The sequence below is a fragment of the Oncorhynchus keta genome, chromosome 18, assembly GCF_023373465.1.
Source record: "Oncorhynchus keta strain PuntledgeMale-10-30-2019 chromosome 18, Oket_V2, whole genome shotgun sequence".
NCBI classification, from domain to species: domain Eukaryota; kingdom Metazoa; phylum Chordata; class Actinopteri; order Salmoniformes; family Salmonidae; genus Oncorhynchus; species Oncorhynchus keta.
In genome coordinates, this window is record NC_068438.1 from 37,563,807 (window position 1) to 37,582,448 (window position 18,642).

Here is an 18,642-nt window from a genome sequence, read left to right on the forward strand (position 1 = left end):
GTGCAGGCAAGCCTCCCGAACAAGCTTTCTCACTGTGCGTGTGCAGGCAAGCCTCCCGAACAAGCTTTCTCACTGTGCGTGTGCAGGCAAGCCTCCCGAACAAGCTTTCTCACTGTGCGTGTGCAGGCAAGCCTCCCGAACAAGCTTTCTCACTGTGCGTGTGCAGGCAAGCCTCCCGAACAAGCTTTCTCACTGTGCGTGTGCAGGCAAGCCTCCCGAACAAGCTTTCTCACTGTGCGTGTGCAGGCAAGCCTCCCGAACAAGCTTTCTCACTGTGCGTGTGCAGGCAAGCCTCCCGAACAAGCTTTCTCACTGTGCGTGTGCAGGCAAGCCTCCCGAACAAGCTTTCTCACTGTGCGTGTGCAGGCAAGCCTCCCGAACAAGCTTTCTCACTGTGCGTGTGCAGGCAAGCCTCCCGAACAAGCTTTCTCACTGTGCGTGTGCAGGCAAGCCTCCCGAACAAGCTTTCTCACTGTGCTTGTGCAGGCAAGCCTCCCGAACAAGCTTTCTCACTGTGCGTGTCCAGGCAAGCCTCCCGAACAAGCTTTCTCACTGTGCGTGTGCAGGCAAGCCTCCCGAACAAGCTTTCTCACTGTGCGTGTGCAGGCAAGCCTCCCGAACAAGCTTTCTCACTGTGCGTGTCCAGGCAAGCCTCCCGAACAAGCTTTCTCACTGTGCGTGTCCAGGCAAGCCTCCCGAACAAGCTTTCTCACTGTGCTTGTGCAGGCAAGCCTCCCGAACAAGCTTTCTCACTGTGCTTGTGCAGGCAAGCCTCCCGAACAAGCTTTCTCACTGTGCGTGTGCAGGCAAGCCTCCCGAACAAGCTTTCTCACTGTGCGTGTGCAGGCAAGCCTCCCGAACAAGCTTTCTCACTGTGCGTGTCCAGGCAAGCCTCCCGAACAAGCTTTCTCACTGTGCGTGTCCAGGCAAGCCTCCCGAACAAGCTTTCTCACTGTGCGTGTCCAGGCAAGCCTCCCGAACAAGCTTTCTCACTGTGCTTGTGCAGGCAAGCCTCCCGAACAAGCTTTCTCACTGTGCTTGTGCAGGCAAGCCTCCCGAACAAGCTTTCTCACTGTGCGTGTGCAGGCAAGTTTACCACTGTTCCAGTAATCTTACACTTCTTGATTGTTGCCCTAATAGTGACAAGTGGTACAATTGGTTTTTCAATAGTTTTTTTGTACCCACTGCCTGATTTCTGAAAGTCAACAACTATTTGTTTCTCTTCATTTGTGAGTTCATTGCCTTTCTTTATGCTGATGGATGACAATGGATTTTACATTTGTGTTACCTCATTTTTATAACCCAGTGAAACAGGAAGCTATGAAAGGCCAAAATACAGTTACTTAAAATGAGATTAACAGTAGAACAGTAGAAGGTTAATGCAAATAACATTTTGATAACATTTTGTTAGTTGTATAAATTCTTATGAATATAAATCTCTTTTTGTTTTTTGTATTACTTATGAAAGAAAATATTTTTCTCTGAGCAATTGTATTAGTATAAAAAATGTATTTACAAAATGTGCATACAGTATAGCTCAGTATTTCTATGATTTATTTTACAGTCTTTTTTGCTCATCTATACCAAGGGTGCCGATAATTTTGGTTGTGACTGAATACAGAGCAGGGGGGAGGGATGTCCTCACAGGACAAGGTCCTATCTTGAGATCTTTGCATGGAATTCACCAATGTCATCAATGCAAGTTTTATGAGAGATATTGGGTCTCATGAGGGATTTGGCACTCTATGATTACAGTTCACTCATGAAGGACTTAGGGCCCAATTCAACAAATTACTGAAAAATAAAAACTCAAAATATGTCCGTCTTTATGTGCCTTATAGACCTATGAGCCAATCAGCATGTATGCATGTTCTAGTGTGCACTTTTTGGAAACAAATCAGTATGTAGCTGACTAATGAGAATCATGACGTGGGATTCCTCAAGTGGCTGAGAGAAGGTGGTTCAGAAAGGGGATAAATTCAGAGACATCCAATGCCAGTCGGTTCAGAGTGTCATCTACCAGCTGTGTGTGAAACCTGGCGCACAAGGCTGGCCTGGTAAGTATTGAACTTAACAATCCATTAACATAACTGGACCTTGTGACCAACAGTATGTTTTCTAGATGATTCACATGATATGTTTTCTGTTACAATCAATGCACCAGTTTGACAATGCAGACTGTTTTTATGCAATTCTTTTCACAGATATTCCATCATGTAGCAGTAAATACAAACTGAACTGTATCAGTGACCACAGAGTTATTCTGTACTGATAGTGGTACATGGCTGCTATATTCAAGAAAGTGCTGGGAGTTGGTGATGTTGGCCTACATTAAAGAATTGTCTGGCACACTCTCCATTAGAGATTCTGCTAATACTGTAGATCAATTTACAATAATCTGCCTCTTTTTTTGTTGTAAAGTATTTTACAGGAACATGGAGCCAAACAACAGAACAACACATACGGTTACAGAATTCCTCATCACAGGATTTGATGAAGTACAACACCCAAAGCTGGTGGGACTAGCCATTTTGTTCGCCCTCTTTCTCATTCTGATCGGAAGCATCACTAACATTTGTGTCATAGCATTCAACAAGCCTCTGCATACCCCCATGTACTTTTTTATTTGCTCGCTGGCAATGGTAGACATAGTCTACACCAGCGGCATTAGTGTTACAATGCTTAACGTTCTCCTTGGTGAGGAGAGAAGAGTCCCCTATGCACCCTGCATGATACAGTGCTTCTTATTTACTTTAGGAAGCACTATGGAACCCTTCGCTATTGCTCTGATGGCTTATGATCGCCTTATTGCAATTTCATATCCTCTTCGATATCAGACTATCTTAACTAATAAAAATGTATGTTTACTTATAATAGCGACTTGGGCAGTAGGCTGCATGTTTGCCAGTTTGTTTACTGGCTTGGTGAACAATCTGCCCTTTTGTGGCTCAAATAAACTCCAATACAGCTTTTGTGAATATGCAGCATTAGTAAGAGCAGCATGTGTGAATCCTACATATTATTTCAACGCAATATCTGCTGTGGGGACTACTATATTATGGGTTAATTTAGCCTTGATATTCTTCTCATACATGAAGATAGTTTATGTAGTGATACAAATGTCTTCATCCAAAGACAGGAGGAAAACATTTAACACCTGTGTCTCCCACATGATAGTGGTGGCTTGCTTCTTTATCCCCAAGGTGTTGTTAATGTTGGTCACCAGGGTTGGTTTGGTTCTCACGCTCTCTCATAGAAATGGCCTAATCATTGGCTCTACTCTGGGCCCCTCTCTTGTGAACCCACTTGTGTATTGTCTCAAAACCAAGGAGATTAGAGGGCGCCTGAAATATATTTTCAAGAGATCTGAAATTAGTCCAAATATGTAATGGTTAGGGTTACCAAAGCCATTTCTTGTTTCTTGCATGTGCATTGCACATTTCAAAATGTGGTTTAGTCAATATTGTTTCCATGTTATTTCATCATCATTGTAATCATGTTGAATCAATGTTGAGTTTTGAATGAATTTACGAAAACTCATCAGTGGCTTGTATCTCAAATGAACCAGTCAGGTTTCAACTCTGAATCAACAAGAGTGTCAAGGTTTGCTTGATTTAGATCACAGGTGTCAAACTCATTCCATGGAAGGCAATGAGTCTACAGGTGTTCACTCCTGTCTTTTACTGATCACGGGAGGTCACTGGTTAGTTAGGAACTCCCCTCACCTGATACTATAGGTCTTAATTGGTCACTAGTTAGTTAGGAACTCCCCTCACCTGATACTCTCGGTCTTAATTGGTCACTGGTTAGTTAGGAACTCCCCTCACCTGATACTTTAGGTCTTAATTGGTCACTGGTTAGTTAGGAACTCCCCTCACCTGATACTCTAGGTCTTAATTGGTCACTGATTAGTAAGCAACTCCCACCACCTGATATTCTAGGTCTTAATTGCACACAAATTGTAAGAAAATAACAAAAAAACAGGAGACGCTGAGCCCTCCAAAGAATGAGTTTGACACGCCTGATTTAGATTAGTTTGATGTTTTTTGACAACTTAATAAAATGTCAGTCAAAATTGATTTGATTTTACATTTTAGCCCATTCTAACCATATTTAATATTATCTACTATTAAATGCAACTTTTGAAATGTCAAGTGTTAGCGTAAAGCATATGTAGTAATGGACCACTATTAGATTATTGCAGTATTATCTTATAAATATGATCTGATCTAGACAATTGACTACATTATTGTTGCAGTTCTTAAGATTGCCAGCACCAAAGGCCGCCTCAAAACTCTTTCTATCTGCAGTAGCCAGCTGATCATCATTGCCCTCTATCTTCTCCCTAGAATTTGTATGTATCTGTCCAGTAATACCGGCATTAGATTCAGATTTACATATTGTTATTATCATGTTGTATTGCCTGCTCCCTCCTATGATCAATCTACTGATATACTGTTTGAAGACAAAAGATGTAAAACAGAGCTTGATGAAAAGATTCAAAAGATGAACTGGTCCACAGAAAGAGAGTCTCTGCTGTATCGTAATGATTTAGCTATGTAACTACGAATAGTTTCATACAATACATTATGTTGTACAGACATTAGTTGCACTACAGACATTAGTACGAACGGCCCAGTACATTACTGGGGCCAAGCTTCCTCCCATACAGGACCTCTATACCAGGCAGTGTCAGGGGAAGGCCCTAAAATTGTCAAAGACTCCAGCCACCCTGGTCATAGACTGTTCTCTCTGCTACCACACGGCAAGCAGTATCGGAGCGCCAAGTCTAGGTCCAAGAAGCTTCTAAACAGTTTCTATCCCCAAGCCATAAGACTCCTGAACATCTAGTCAAATGGCTACCCAGACTATTTGCAGTGTCCCCCCCCCTCCCTCTCACCCCCTCTTTACACCACTGCTACTCTCTGTTGTCATCTATTGCATAGTCACTTTAATAACTCAACCTACATGTACATAATATCTAAACTAAACCGATGCCCCCCCACATTGACTCTGTATCGCGACCCCCCTGTATTCAGTGTCGCAACTGTTATTTTACTGCTGCTCTTTAATTAATTGAAAACAAAGGCAGGGTGTCCACTTTGATTTTGTTTCTACTAAGGATTCGATTTATAAGGTGTCTTGTTATAAGGATTCCTGAATACTCTTTATTGTTGCAGCAGTGCCATAATGGGCTGTAATTCCTTTTGTTTTCCCAATCTGGAATACATCACCATCAAATGTCGACCACATTAGCTGCCGGGAAAATTTTCTTTGGTTATTTTCCCCCCAAGCCCAAACAGCGACAGCTCACAAGGAACTACACTGGTCTTTGTGCAAACTGGAAATGGCATATCCTAATATGGCTTTTATTGTTGCTGGGGACTTTTATAAAGGAAATCTGAGGATAATGCTCTCAAAATTCTACCAAACACATTTCCTATGCTACACGTGGTGAACCTGCTTGACCTTTGTTACTCTCCCTTCCGGGTCGGCTACAAGGCCCTGCCCAACCCTCCCTTCGGGCAAATCAGATCACACCACCATCCTGCTCCTACCCATGGAAAGATGGCAGGATTCACACAATAAAAAATTGAAAACCACTCTATTTTACCACGATAAGGTGACTGGGAACATGGGCGGGTACAGACAGGTTAGCTTTGACCTCTGACCTCTGGCAAAGTCTGGCTGGAGGGTTTATGAACATATTCAATCTCCCCTTTTCCCAGTCTGTTGTCCACACTTGCTTCAAGATGCCACCATTGTTCCTGTACATACATAAGGGAAGAATTCGGCAGTACCTGTATGGTTAGTGAGAAAGTCCATATTGCAAATGTACGGTCCCTTACTAGACGTCCGAAATCGTTTGTAAAATTCGCGGACGGCGTCGGGCCGAGCGGCAGGGCCGGACCTACCAGGAAGTCATCAAATGAACGTTGTCGGACATTCGGTTTCCGTTTTACAAAAATAATAAGATTTATGTCATTTTTCCCATGTCCCGGAAATTCCCACAAGAGGGCATAAGCAATCATATGGCTATTGCTACAAAACATCACGATTCACGACGGGGCCTTATCTCGAAAACTGAAAATATTTAGAAACCGAAACTCGGTGAGCGTAGGGGCGGCATAATGGGCAGTTGGCCCCGAACAAGATGGCGTCTAGGCCTCAACGGTTTTTGAGTTATGGCCATTTATCTGGGATTAAAGGTCCAAAATGAAAATAGAGAAATTATTTTTCCACTTCACGTCAAAGTCAAGGAGCCTCCGGTGTCAATAAAAAAGAACCAGCCATTTATCTATCGTCATTTAAGAGAAATCGCATAACGACACCTTGGTGATGTTCACGGATAGGTGTTTTTTTTCAACGGTTACAGATCCAGTTGCAGGTTGTTCTTACGAATCTTTTAAAGTGTGCTGCGGAGCTCTGCGAGATTTCTGTGATTTTCTATGATTTTCTGAAATAACACACACTCACTAAACCCTCCGTAAATAACTCAGTTCTTAACGTAAAGACTTAAAACTCGGGATTCTGTAAAGGCATACCCCAATCATGATATGAGTTTATTTATAGCTTCCTGTGCCAACCGGAAGTGCCTTTAATGGTGTCACAGTGGCAGTTTCCATGGGTTAAAAAGGTCAGATCTTTTCAAAACTTCATATGTGTGACTAGGTAACCCTCGTGAACTGTAAATCAGTCATTTCTCCCAGCAGATGTCAAAGAAAAGCTCTCACACGCACACACAGCAAGGATGGAGTGAAAAAGTGTGGTTCTTAAAGACACAGAGAGCAGGCAATGGCATAAACATAATGTCTAGGCCGTGCCGAGTTCAACGAGATATCCCGCTTGACCGTAGCTCGCTCGGTCTGAGCGCAGCGACCATTAGAAAAGTAGGCCCAAAATGAAGCCTGCCCCACAACGTCATTTGCTTTTGGGTGACAGTGAGAGAACCGTTAGGGTGAGAAGCACAATTCGACCTCAGGTATGTTCCTAAGGTCCTTCCGATCCGTGCAAGCCTAACGTTGACAGTGTGGCATTAACCCTTAATAGTTAAAAGATGGTGTTTACTTCAAAAAGTTTGCATTGATTTCTCTCCCCATAGGAATACATTGCCTTTACCCCTAAATTCAACCTGAAGTCTATATGGGTTATGAATGCCGTATGAACCTGTCTTTGGTAACAGTCCATCAGGCCAGTATGAGGTCTACCTGTGTTGATTCTAAGCTTCCTGGACCAACCGGAAGTGGTTAAAATCACCCTAAAAGTGTTTTTCCATTACCTGCCTGCAGTTTGATAGACATAGTGCATTCAACCCTGTGTAAATCAGTCAATTCTTAACGTAAGGACTTAAAACTCAGGATTCTGTAAAAGCATAGCCCAGTGAGGATATGTGTTGACTTATAGCTTCCTGTGACAACCGGAAGTGCCTTAATTGGTGTCTCAGGGGCTGTTTCGAGGGGTTAAAAAAGTCAGATCTGTCCAAAACTTCATATGTGTGATTAGGCAACCCCCATGAACTGTAAATCAGTCATTTTTCCCATAAAATTTCAAAGGAAAACTAAATCACACAGACACACAACTTGGAAGGAGGGACGTATTGGGGGTTGTAGAGACAGACAGTGCCTCCAATAGTTAGCTTTGTTCGAGCTAAAAAAGAACCGTCAGACCTAGAGTTCGAAACTTTAGAAACCTGTTCTAGACCTCGGGTCGATAGTGCGTGGTGAGTTAGGTGGCTCTAGAAGGTTCTCGGACCGAGAAATAGCCTCGTACATTTGCAATGATTTCAATTCATTTTGACCATTACGAAAATGGCGACATTTAGAAAAGTCTCAGAGACACAAGACTAGGTGCATTGGAACCGGCTCGGCCCATAGAGACGGACCCCAACGTTTCGGTCCGATCGCTCATTCAAGGACCCCATAGCAAGGCATGGAAAAAAGTGGATTTTCAGCACCAATTAGGGTTTTACTCGGGCACCGAAGGACCTATCGAGCCGAAACTCGGGATTCGGGGTCGCCTCACATAGGCCTTCACATAATGTCTGACCTGGACCCGCAGCTAGAACGTAACTATGTGTTTTACGTTTTTATTATGTTTTAAACTAATGGCGCTGTGAATTATGGGCCTGCTCTGACATATGTGATAGTTGGCTTCTAAATGAGTTGGAAAAAGTGGGTTTGGTGTCAATTGGTATCAGTTTGGTGTCAGAATGACATCTAATTGACTGGTGGACACTGACTTGCTAGTTGACTTTTGTACATTAGCAATATGTTTAAACGGAGAGGGACCATCACCAAAATGGCATTCTGAAATCAACACAAAAATGGCATCACCATAGTCTCCAGGCTGTGCAGAGTTCAACGAGACGCCCGCTTGACCGTAGCTCGCTCTGAGTGCAGCGACCTTGAAAAAAAGAAGGCGCAAAAAGGAAGCCTGGCCCTCAATGTCATTTGCTTTTGGGTGACAGTGAGAGAACCGTTAGGGTGAGAAGCACAATTCGACCTCAGGTACGTTCCTGAGGTCCTCCCGATCCGTGCAAGCCTAACCTTGACCATGTGGCATTAACCCTTAATAGTTAAAATAAGGTGTTTACTTCAAAGAGTTTGCATTGACTTCTCTCCCCATAGGAATACATTGCCTGCACCCCTAAATTCAACCTGAAGCCTATGTGGGTTATGAATGACTTATGAACCTGTCTTCTATGACAGTCCATCAGACCACTATGAGGTCTACCTGTGCCAATTATAAGCTTCCTGAAGCAACCGGAAGTGGTTGAAATCACCTTATCAGTGTTGATCCATACACTGCATGCAGTTTGATAGACATAGTGCATTCAACCCTGTGTAGATCAGTCAATTCTTAACTTAAAGACTTAAAACTCAGGATTCTGTAAGTGGCTATGTCAATCAAGACATGTGTTTACTTATAGCTTCCTGTGCCAACCGGAAGTGCCTTTAATTGGGTCACACTGTCTGTTTTGAAGGGTTAGAAAAGTCACATCTCTCCAAAACTTCATATGTGTGACCAGGTAACCCTCCTAAACTGTAAATCAGTCATTTCTCCCAGCAGATGTCAAAGAAAAGCTCTCACACGCACACACAGCAAGGATGGAGTGAAAAAGTGTGGTTCTTAAAGACACAGAGAGCAGGCAATGGCATAAACATAATGTCTAGGCCGTGCCGAGTTCAACGAGATATCCCGCTTGACCGTAGCTCGCTCGGTCTGAGCGCAGCGACCATTAGAAAAGTAGGCCCAAAATGAAGCCTGCCCCACAACGTCATTTGCTTTTGGGTGACAGTGAGAGAACCGTTAGGGTGAGAAGCACAATTCGACCTCAGGTACGTTCCTAAGGTCCTTCCGATCCGTGCAAGCCTAACGTTGACCGTGTGGCATTAACCCTTAATAGTTAAAAGAAGGTGTTTACTTCAAATAGTTTGCATTGATTTCTCTCCCCATAGGAATACATTGCCTTTACCCCTAAATTCAACCTGAAGTCTATATGGGTTATGAATGCCGTATGAACCTGTCTTTGGTAACAGTCCATCAGGCCAGTATGAGGTCTACCTGTGTTGATTCTAGGCTTCCTGGACCAACCGGAAGTGGTTAAAATCACCCTAAAAGTGTTTTTCCATTACCTGCCTGCAGTTTGATAGACATAGTGCATTCAACCCTGTGTAAATCAGTCAATTCTTAACGTAAGGACTTAAAACTCAGGATTCTGTAAGTTTCTATGTCAATCAAGACATGGGTTTACTTATAGCTTCCTGTGCCAACCGGAAGTGCCTTTAATGTTGTCACAGTGGCAGTTTCCAAGGGTTAAAAAGGTCAGATCTTTTCAAAACTTCATATGTGTGACTAGGTAACCCTCATGAACTGTAAATCAGTCATTTCTCCCAACAGATGTCAAAGAAAAGCTCTCACACGCACACACAGCAAGGATGGAGTGAAAAGTGCGGTTCTCAAAGACACAGAGAGCAGGCAATGGCATAAACATAATCTCTAGGCCGTGCCGAGTTCAACGAGATATCCCGCTTGACCGTAGCTCGCTCGGTCTGAGCGCAGCGACCATTAGAAAAGTAGGCCCAAAATGAAGCCTGCCCCACAACGTCATTTGCTTTTGGGTGACAGTGAGAGAACCGTTAGGGTGAGAAGCACAATTCGACCTCAGGTACGTTCCTAAGGTCCTTCCGATCCGTGCAAGCCTAACCTTGACCGTGTGGCATTAACCCTTAATAGTTAAAAGAAGGTGTTTACTTCAAATAGTTTGCATTGATTTCTCTCCCCATAGGAATACATTGCCTTTACCCCTAAATTCAACCTGAAGTCTATATGGGTTATGAATGCCGTATGAACCTGTCTTTGGTAACAGTCCATCAGGCCAGTATGAGGTCTACCTGTGTTGATTCTAGGCTTCCTGGACCAACCGGAAGTGGTTAAAATCACCCTAAAAGTGTTTTTCCATTACCTGCCTGCAGTTTGATAGACATAGTGCATTCAACCCTGTGTAAATCAGTCAATTCTTAACGTAAGGACTTAAAACACAGGATTCTGTAAAAGCATAGCCCAGTGAGGATATGTGTTGACTTATAGCTTCCTGTGCCAACCGGAAGTGCCTTAATTGGTGTCTCAGGGGCTGTTTCGAGGGGTTAAAAAAGTCAGATCTGTCCAAAACTTCATATGTGTGATTAGGCAACCCCCATGAACTGTAAATCAGTCATTTTTCCCATAAAATTTCAAAGGAAAACTAAATCACACAGACACACAACTTGGAAGGAGGGACGTATTGGGGTTGTAGAGACAGACAGTGCCTCCAATAGTTAGCTTTGTTCGAGCTAAAAAAGAACCGTCAGACCTAGAGTTCCGAAACTTTAGAAACCTGTTCTAGACCTCGGGTCGATAGTGCGTGGTGAGTTAGGTGGCTCTAGAAGGTTCTCGGACCGAGAAATAGCCTCGTACATTTGCAATGATTTCAATTCATTTTGACCATTACGAAAATGGCGACATTTAGAAAAGTCTCAGAGACACAAGACTAGGTGCATTGGAACCGGCTCGGCCCATAGAGACGGACCCCAACGTTTCGGTCCGATAGCTCATTCAAGGACCCCATAGCAAGGCATGGAAAAAGTGGATTTTCAGCACCAATTAGGGTTTTACTCGGGCACCGAAGGACCTATCGAGCCGAAACTCGGGATTCGGGGTCGCCTCACATAGGCCTTCACATAATGTCTGACCTGGACCCGCAGCTAGAACGTAACTATGTGTTTTACGTTTTTATTATGTTTTAAACTAAAGGCGCTGTGAATTATGGGCCTGCTCTGACATATATGATAGTTGGCTTCTAAATGAGTTGGAAAAAGTGGGTTTGGTGTCAATTGGTATCAGTTTGGTGTCAAAATGACATCTAATTGACTGATGGACACTGACTTGCTAGTTGACTTTTGTACATTAGCAATATGTTTAAACGGAGAGGGACCATCACCAAAAGTGACATTCTGAAATCAACCCTAACGAGCCATGGAGATGAACCAGAATCACTGCCCAGCTATCCCGAGTTCATCGGGCCAGTCAATTTCACATTCCTGCAGGATTTTTATAGCATGACAAATTCGTGATGGTACCTGCCCATTGAACCATATTGCAAATGCACAGTGACTTTGCAAAAGTGAGAAAACATAAACAAATGGACATGATGAAATCAACACAACAGGTGATGGAAATGTACAACTATCACTGCTCAGCCATCCTGTGTTCATCAGACCAGTCAATTTTGCATTTTTGAGCATGTCAAATTTCATATGGTAAATGCACATTGAAACATATTGCAAATGCGCGCGCACTTGCAATATGATTCTATAGTGTAAAAACATCACCTAATGGACATGATGAAATCAACACAACGAGTGATGGAAATGTACAACTATCACTGCTCGGCCATCCTGTGTCCATCAGACCAGTCAATTTTGCATTTTTGAGCATGTCAAATTTCATATGGTAAATGCACATTGAAACATATTGCAAATGCGCGCGCACTTGCAATATGATTCTATAGTGTAAAAACATCACCTAATGGACATGATGAAATCAACACAACGAGTGATGGAAATGTACAACTATCACTGCTCGGCCATCCTGTGTCCATCAGACCAGTCAATTTTGCATTTTTGAGCATGTCAAATTTCATATGGTAAATGCACATTGAAACATATTGCAAATGCGCGCGCACTTGCAATATGATTCTATAGTGTAAAAACATCACCTAATGGACATGATGAAATCAACACAACGAGTGATGGAAATGTACAACTATCACTGCTCGGCCATCCTGTGTCCATCAGACCAGTCAATTTTGCATTTTTGAGCATGTCAAATTTCATATGGTAAATGCACATTGAAACATATTGCAAATGCGCGCGCACTTGCAATATGATTCTATAGTGTAAAAACATCACCTAATGGACATGATGAAATCAACACAACGAGTGATGGAAATGTACAACTATCACTGCTCGGCCATCCTGTGTCCATCAGACCAGTCAATTTTGCATTTTTGAGCATGTCAAATTTCATATGGTAAATGCACATTGAAACATATTGCAAATGCGCGCGCACTTGCAATATGATTCTATAGTGTAAAAACATCACCTAATGGACATGATGAAATCAACACAACGAGTGATGGAAATGTACAACTATCACTGCCCGGCCATCCTGTGTTCCCATAGCGAGCATTAATATCAGAATGACCGGTAAATGCATTTACAACCATATTTTTATTTTTGGGTTACCAGTTGCACAACAATGCACGTGCATTTGCAATATGATTCTATAGTGAAAAAACATCACCTAATGGACATGATGAAATCAACACAACGAGTGATGGAAATGTACAACTATCACTGCTCGGCCATCCTGTGTCCATCAGACCAGTCAATTTTGCATTTTTGAGCATGTCAAATTTCATATGGTAAATGCACATTGAAACATATTGCAAATGCGCGCGCACTTGCAATATGATTCTATAGTGTAAAAACATCACCTAATGGACATGATGAAATCAACACAACGAGTGATGGAAATGTACAACTATCACTGCCCGGCCATCCAGTGTTCCCATAGACCAGCATTAATATCAGAATGACCGGTAAATGCATTTACAACCATATTTTTATTTTTGGGTTACCAGTTGCACAACAATGCACGTGCATTTGCAATATGATTCTATAGTGAAAAAACATCACCTAATGGACATGATGAAATCAACACAACGAGTGATGGAAATGTACAACTATCACTGCTCGGCCATCCTGTGTCCATCAGACCAGTCAATTTTGCATTTTGAGCATTTCAAATTTCATATGGTAAATGCACATTGAAACATATTGCAAATGCGCGCGCACTTGCAATATGATTCTATAGTGTAAAAACATCACCTAATGGACATGATGAAATCAACACAACGAGTGATGGAAATGTACAACTATCACTGCCCGGCCATCCTGTGTTCCCATAGCGAGCATTAATATCAGAATGACCGGTAAATGCATTTACAACCATATTTTAATTTTTGGGTTACCAGTTGCACAACAATGCACGTGCATTTGCAATATGATTCTATAGTGAAAAAACATCACCTAATGGACATGATGAAATCAACACAACAAGTGATGGAAATGTACAACTATCACTGCTCGGCCATCCTGTGTTCATCAGACCAGTCAATTTCACATTCCTGCAGGATTTTTATAGCATGACAAATTCGTGATGGTACCTGCCCATTGAACCATATTGCAAATGCACAGTGACTTTGCAAAAGTGAGAAAACATAAACAAATGGACATGATGAAATCAACACAACAGGTGATGGAAATGTACAACTATCACTGCTCAGCCATCCTGTGTTCATCAGACCAGTCAATTTTGCATTTTTGAGCATGTCAAATTTCATATGGTAAATGCACATTGAAACATATTGCAAATGCGCGCACTTGCAATATGATTCTATAGTGAAAAAACATCACCTAATGGACATGATGAAATCAACACAACGAGTGATGGAAATGTACAACTATCACTGCTCGGCCATCCTGTGTCCATCAGACCAGTCAATTTTGCATTTTTGAGCATGTCAAATTTCATATGGTAAATGCATTGAAACATATTGCAAATGCGCGCGCACTTGCAATATGATTCTATAGTGTAAAAACATCACCTAATGGACATGATGAAATCAACACAACGAGTGATGGAAATGTACAACTATCACTGCCCGGCCATCCAGTGTTCCCATAGCGAGCATTAATATCAGAATGACCGGTAAATGCATTTACAACCATATTTTTATTTTTGGGTTACCAGTTGCACAACAATGCACGTGCATTTGCAATATGATTCTATAGTGAAAAAACATCACCTAATGGACATGATGAAATCAACACAACGAGTGATGGAAATGTACAACTATCACTGCTCGGCCATCCTGTGTCCATCAGACCAGTCAATTTTGCATTTTTGAGCATTTCAAATTTCATATGGTAAATGCACATTGAAACATATTGCAAATGCGCGCACTTGCAATATGATTCTATAGTGTAAAAACATCACCTAATGGACATGATGAAATCAACACAACGAGTGATGGAAATGTACAACTATCACTGCTCGGCCATCCTGTGTCCATCAGACCAGTCAATTTTGCATTTTTGAGCATGTCAAATTTCATATGGTAAATGCACATTGAAACATATTGCAAATGCGCGCACTTGCAATATGATTCTATAGTGTAAAAACATCACCTAATGGACATGATGAAATCAACACAACGAGTGATGGAAATGTACAACTATCACTGCCCGGCCATCCTGTGTTCCCATAGCGAGCATTAATATCAGAATGACCGGTAAATGCATTTACAACCATATTTTTATTTTTGGGTTACCAGTTGCACAACAATGCACGTGCATTTGCAATATGATTCTATAGTGTAAAAACATCACCTAACGGAGATGATGAAATCAACACAACGAGTGATGGAAATGTACAACTATCACTGCTCGGCCATCCTGTGTTCATCAGACCAGTCAATTTTGCATTTTTGAGCAAGGTCAAATTTCATATGGTAAATGCACATTGAAACATATTGCAAATGCACGTGCACTTGCAATATGATTATATAGTGAAAAAACATCACAAAATGGACATGATGAAGTCAACACAACGAGTGATGGAAAGGAACAACTATCACTGCCCGGCCATCCCGAGTTCATCAGGCCAGTCAATTTTGCATTTCTGCAGGATTTTTGAGCATGTCAAATTTCTTACGTCATTTGGCCCACAAAAATCCTTATGCACAATTTAAAAAAATATATAAAAAAATATGATAATAAAATTGGACAAAAGTATATTCATACAGTTCTTACACATGTGTAATTGACAAAAAATTGAAAGAATTTCAAAAACGGTCCAGAAAGCACTTTTTTAAGGGTGTGTGAAGTTTTTTACAAAATTTTGACATTTTTGACTTTTGACTTTGACTTCCTATGAAATCATATTGGAATTGGACAAAACATATTCCTTATGCGCATGTAAAAAAAAAAAAAAAAAAAATTATGATAATAAAATTGGACAAAAGTATATTCATACAGTTCTTACACATGTGTAATTGACAAAAATCGAAAGAATTTCGAAAACGGTCCAGAAAGCACTTTTTATGGGTGTGTGAAGTTTTTTACAAAATTTTGACATTTTTGACTTTGACTTTTGACTTCCTATGAAATCATATTGGAATTGGACAAAACATATTCCTTATGCGCATATAAAATTTAAAAAAAAATTATGATAATAAAATTGGACAAAAGTATATTCATACAGTTCTTACACATGTGTAATTGACAAAAAATCGAAAGAATTTCGAAAAACGGTCCAGAAAGCACTTTTTAAGGGGTGATAAGTTTTTGAAAAAAAGTTCATTTTTTCAAAATTTTACTTTTGGACATTAATTTGGGTTACATATCCAATATGAAAAACCCCGGTGGAGCGCATTTGCCCCCTGTTGAATTTTTAAAGTGTTACAACTGGCAATTACCATATGGCATTTGCAATACACTTTGGATGAATCAACGCCGAATTGGGTGGTATTGGCCAATGTGTATATGGTTTGTCCGATGCCAATGACATGCCATTCATTTTTGTCCAATACAGGGGGTATTCCCTTACCAAAGATAGCGAAGGTAAGTGATCTAAACTACTATCGCCTGGTAGCATTCACTTCTGACATCATGAAATGCTTTTACAGGCTAGTTAAGGATAATATCACCTCCACCTTACCCGACACCCTAGACTCACAACAATTTGCATACCGTCCCAACAGATCCACAGACGTCGCAAGGGCCATTGCACTGCACCCTGCCCTATCCCACCTGGACAAGAGGAATACCTATGTAAGAATGCTGTTCATAGACTACAGCTTAGCCTTCAAAACCATAGTGCCCCAGGTGGTGAAGGTAGGCTGCAACACCTCCGCAATGTTGACCCTCAAAAGGGGGCCCCACAGAGGTGTGTGTTGAGCCCCCACCTGTACTCCCTGTTCATCCTTGAATGCTTGTCCACGCATGTCTCCAACTCAATAATCAAGTTTGCTGAAAACACAACAGTGGTAGGCCTGATACCAACATTGCAGAGACAGCCTATAGGGAGGAGGTGAGGGCCCTGGCGGAAGAGTGACAGGAACATTACCTCCCGCTCAATGTCAACTAAATAGGTGATCGTGGAATACAGGAGACAGCAGAGAGAGAATGCCCCCATCCACATTGATGTGCTGCCGCTTAAAGTTATTTAGCATGCATGCCACTGAGGACCTGAAATGGTCCCTTAAAACAGACATAATGGAGAAAAAGGCACAACAGTGCCTCATCAACCTCCGGAGGCTGAAGAAATGTGGGTTGACCGCTAAGAACATCACAAACTTCTATGGATGCACCATCGAGAGCATTCTGTTGGGCTGTATCAAGGCCTAGTACTACAACTGCACAACCCGCAATCGCAGGTGTGGTCAGCACAAAGCATTATCAGGGGCACACTAACTGCCCTCCTGGACACCTAAAGCACCCAGTCTCACAGGAAGGCCAAGAAGATCATCAAGGACCCCAGCCACCCAATCCACGGCTTGTTCACTCCTCTACCTTCTGCACTGAACAAAAATATAAACGCAACATGTAAAATGTTGGTCCCATGTTTAATGAGCTGAAATTAAACTTCCCATAAATGTTTCACACGCAAAAAACACTTGTTTCTCGCCAATGTTGTGTACTAATTGGTTTACATCCCTGTTAGTGAGCATTTCTCTTTTACCAAGATAATCCATCCACCTGTCAAGTGTGGCATATCAAGAAGCTGATTAAACAGCATGATCATTACACAGGTGCACCTTGTCCTGGAGATGATAAAAGTCCCCTCTAAAATGTGCAGTTTTGTCATGCAATTCAATGCCACAGATGTCTAAAGTTTTGAGGGAGTGTGCAATTACTGCAGGAATGTCCACCACAGCTGTTGCCAGAGAATTTAATTTAAATTTCTCTATTATAATCCGCTTCCACTGTCGTTTTAGAGAATTTGTCAGTACCTCCAACCGGCCTCACAACCACAGGCCTCCAGATCCAGCTTCTTCACCTGCAGGATCGTCTGAGACCAGCCTCCTGGACAGCTGAAGAAACTGTGGATATGCACAACCAAAGAATTTCTGCACAAACAGTCAGAAACCATCCCAGGAAAGCTCATCTGCATGCTCATAGTCCTCACCAGGGTCTTGACCTGACTGCAGTTCGGCATTGTTACCAACTTCAGTGGGCAAATGCTCACTTTCAATGGTCACCGGCATTGCTGCAGAAGTGTGCTTTTCATGGATGAATCTCACTTTCAACTGTACAACTGGCAGATGGCAGACAGCTCGTGTGGAGTCATGTGAGTGAGCAGTTTGCTAATGACAACGTTGTGAACAGAGTGCCCCATGTTGGCGGTGGGGTTATGGTATGGGCAGGCATAAGCTACAGACACAGACACAATTGCATTTTATTGACGGCAATTTGAATGCACAGCGATACCGTGACGGGATCTTGAGGCATATTGTCGTGCAATTCATCTGCCGCCATCACTTCATGTTTCAGTTTGATAATGCACTGCCCCATGTCACGATGATCTGCAGACCAGCCACCTGGACAGCTGAAGAAACTGTGTGTATGTCCAATCAAAGAATTTCTGCACAAACTGTCAGTTCCTTCAAATTCCTGGAAGCTGAAAATGTCCCAGTTCCTCCATGTCCTCCATACTCACCTGTTGTCACTCATTGGCTATGTTTGGGAGGATCTGGACCAACATGCACGACAGCGTGTCCCTAGCAACTTCACACAGCCATTGAAGGGGAGTAGGACAACATTCCACAGGCTTCAATCAACAACCTGATCAACTCCATGCGATGTGTCACGCTGCATTAGGCAAATGGTGGTCACACCAGATACTGACTGGTTTTCCAATCCACGCCCCTATTTTCTTTAAGGTATCTGTGACAGAGGCATATCTTTCTTCCCAGTCATGTGAAATCCATAGATTAGGGCCTAATGCATTTATTTCAATTGACGGATTTCCTTATAT

The 18,642-nt window shown here is 42.1% G+C and overlaps 1 protein-coding gene across 2 annotated transcripts; it reads left to right on the forward strand.

The window, feature by feature from the left end:
- The first annotated feature begins 2,019 nt into the window (after positions 1–2,019).
- Positions 2,020–4,079, forward strand: LOC118397575 (olfactory receptor 5P3-like). 2 transcript variants are annotated; one of them, XM_035792485.2, is made up of 2 exons: positions 2,020–2,057; positions 2,205–4,079. In XM_035792485.2, exon 2 carries the CDS (start codon positions 2,319–2,321, stop codon positions 3,387–3,389), a length of 1,071 nt encoding a protein of 356 aa, XP_035648378.2. In that variant the 5' UTR covers positions 2,020–2,057; positions 2,205–2,318; the 3' UTR covers positions 3,390–4,079. The 2 variants fall into 2 exon arrangements, with proteins under 2 accessions (XP_035648378.2, XP_035648377.2); XM_035792484.2 differs by having other exon boundaries at positions 2,432–4,079.
- The last annotated feature ends 14,563 nt before the right edge of the window (positions 4,080–18,642 follow it).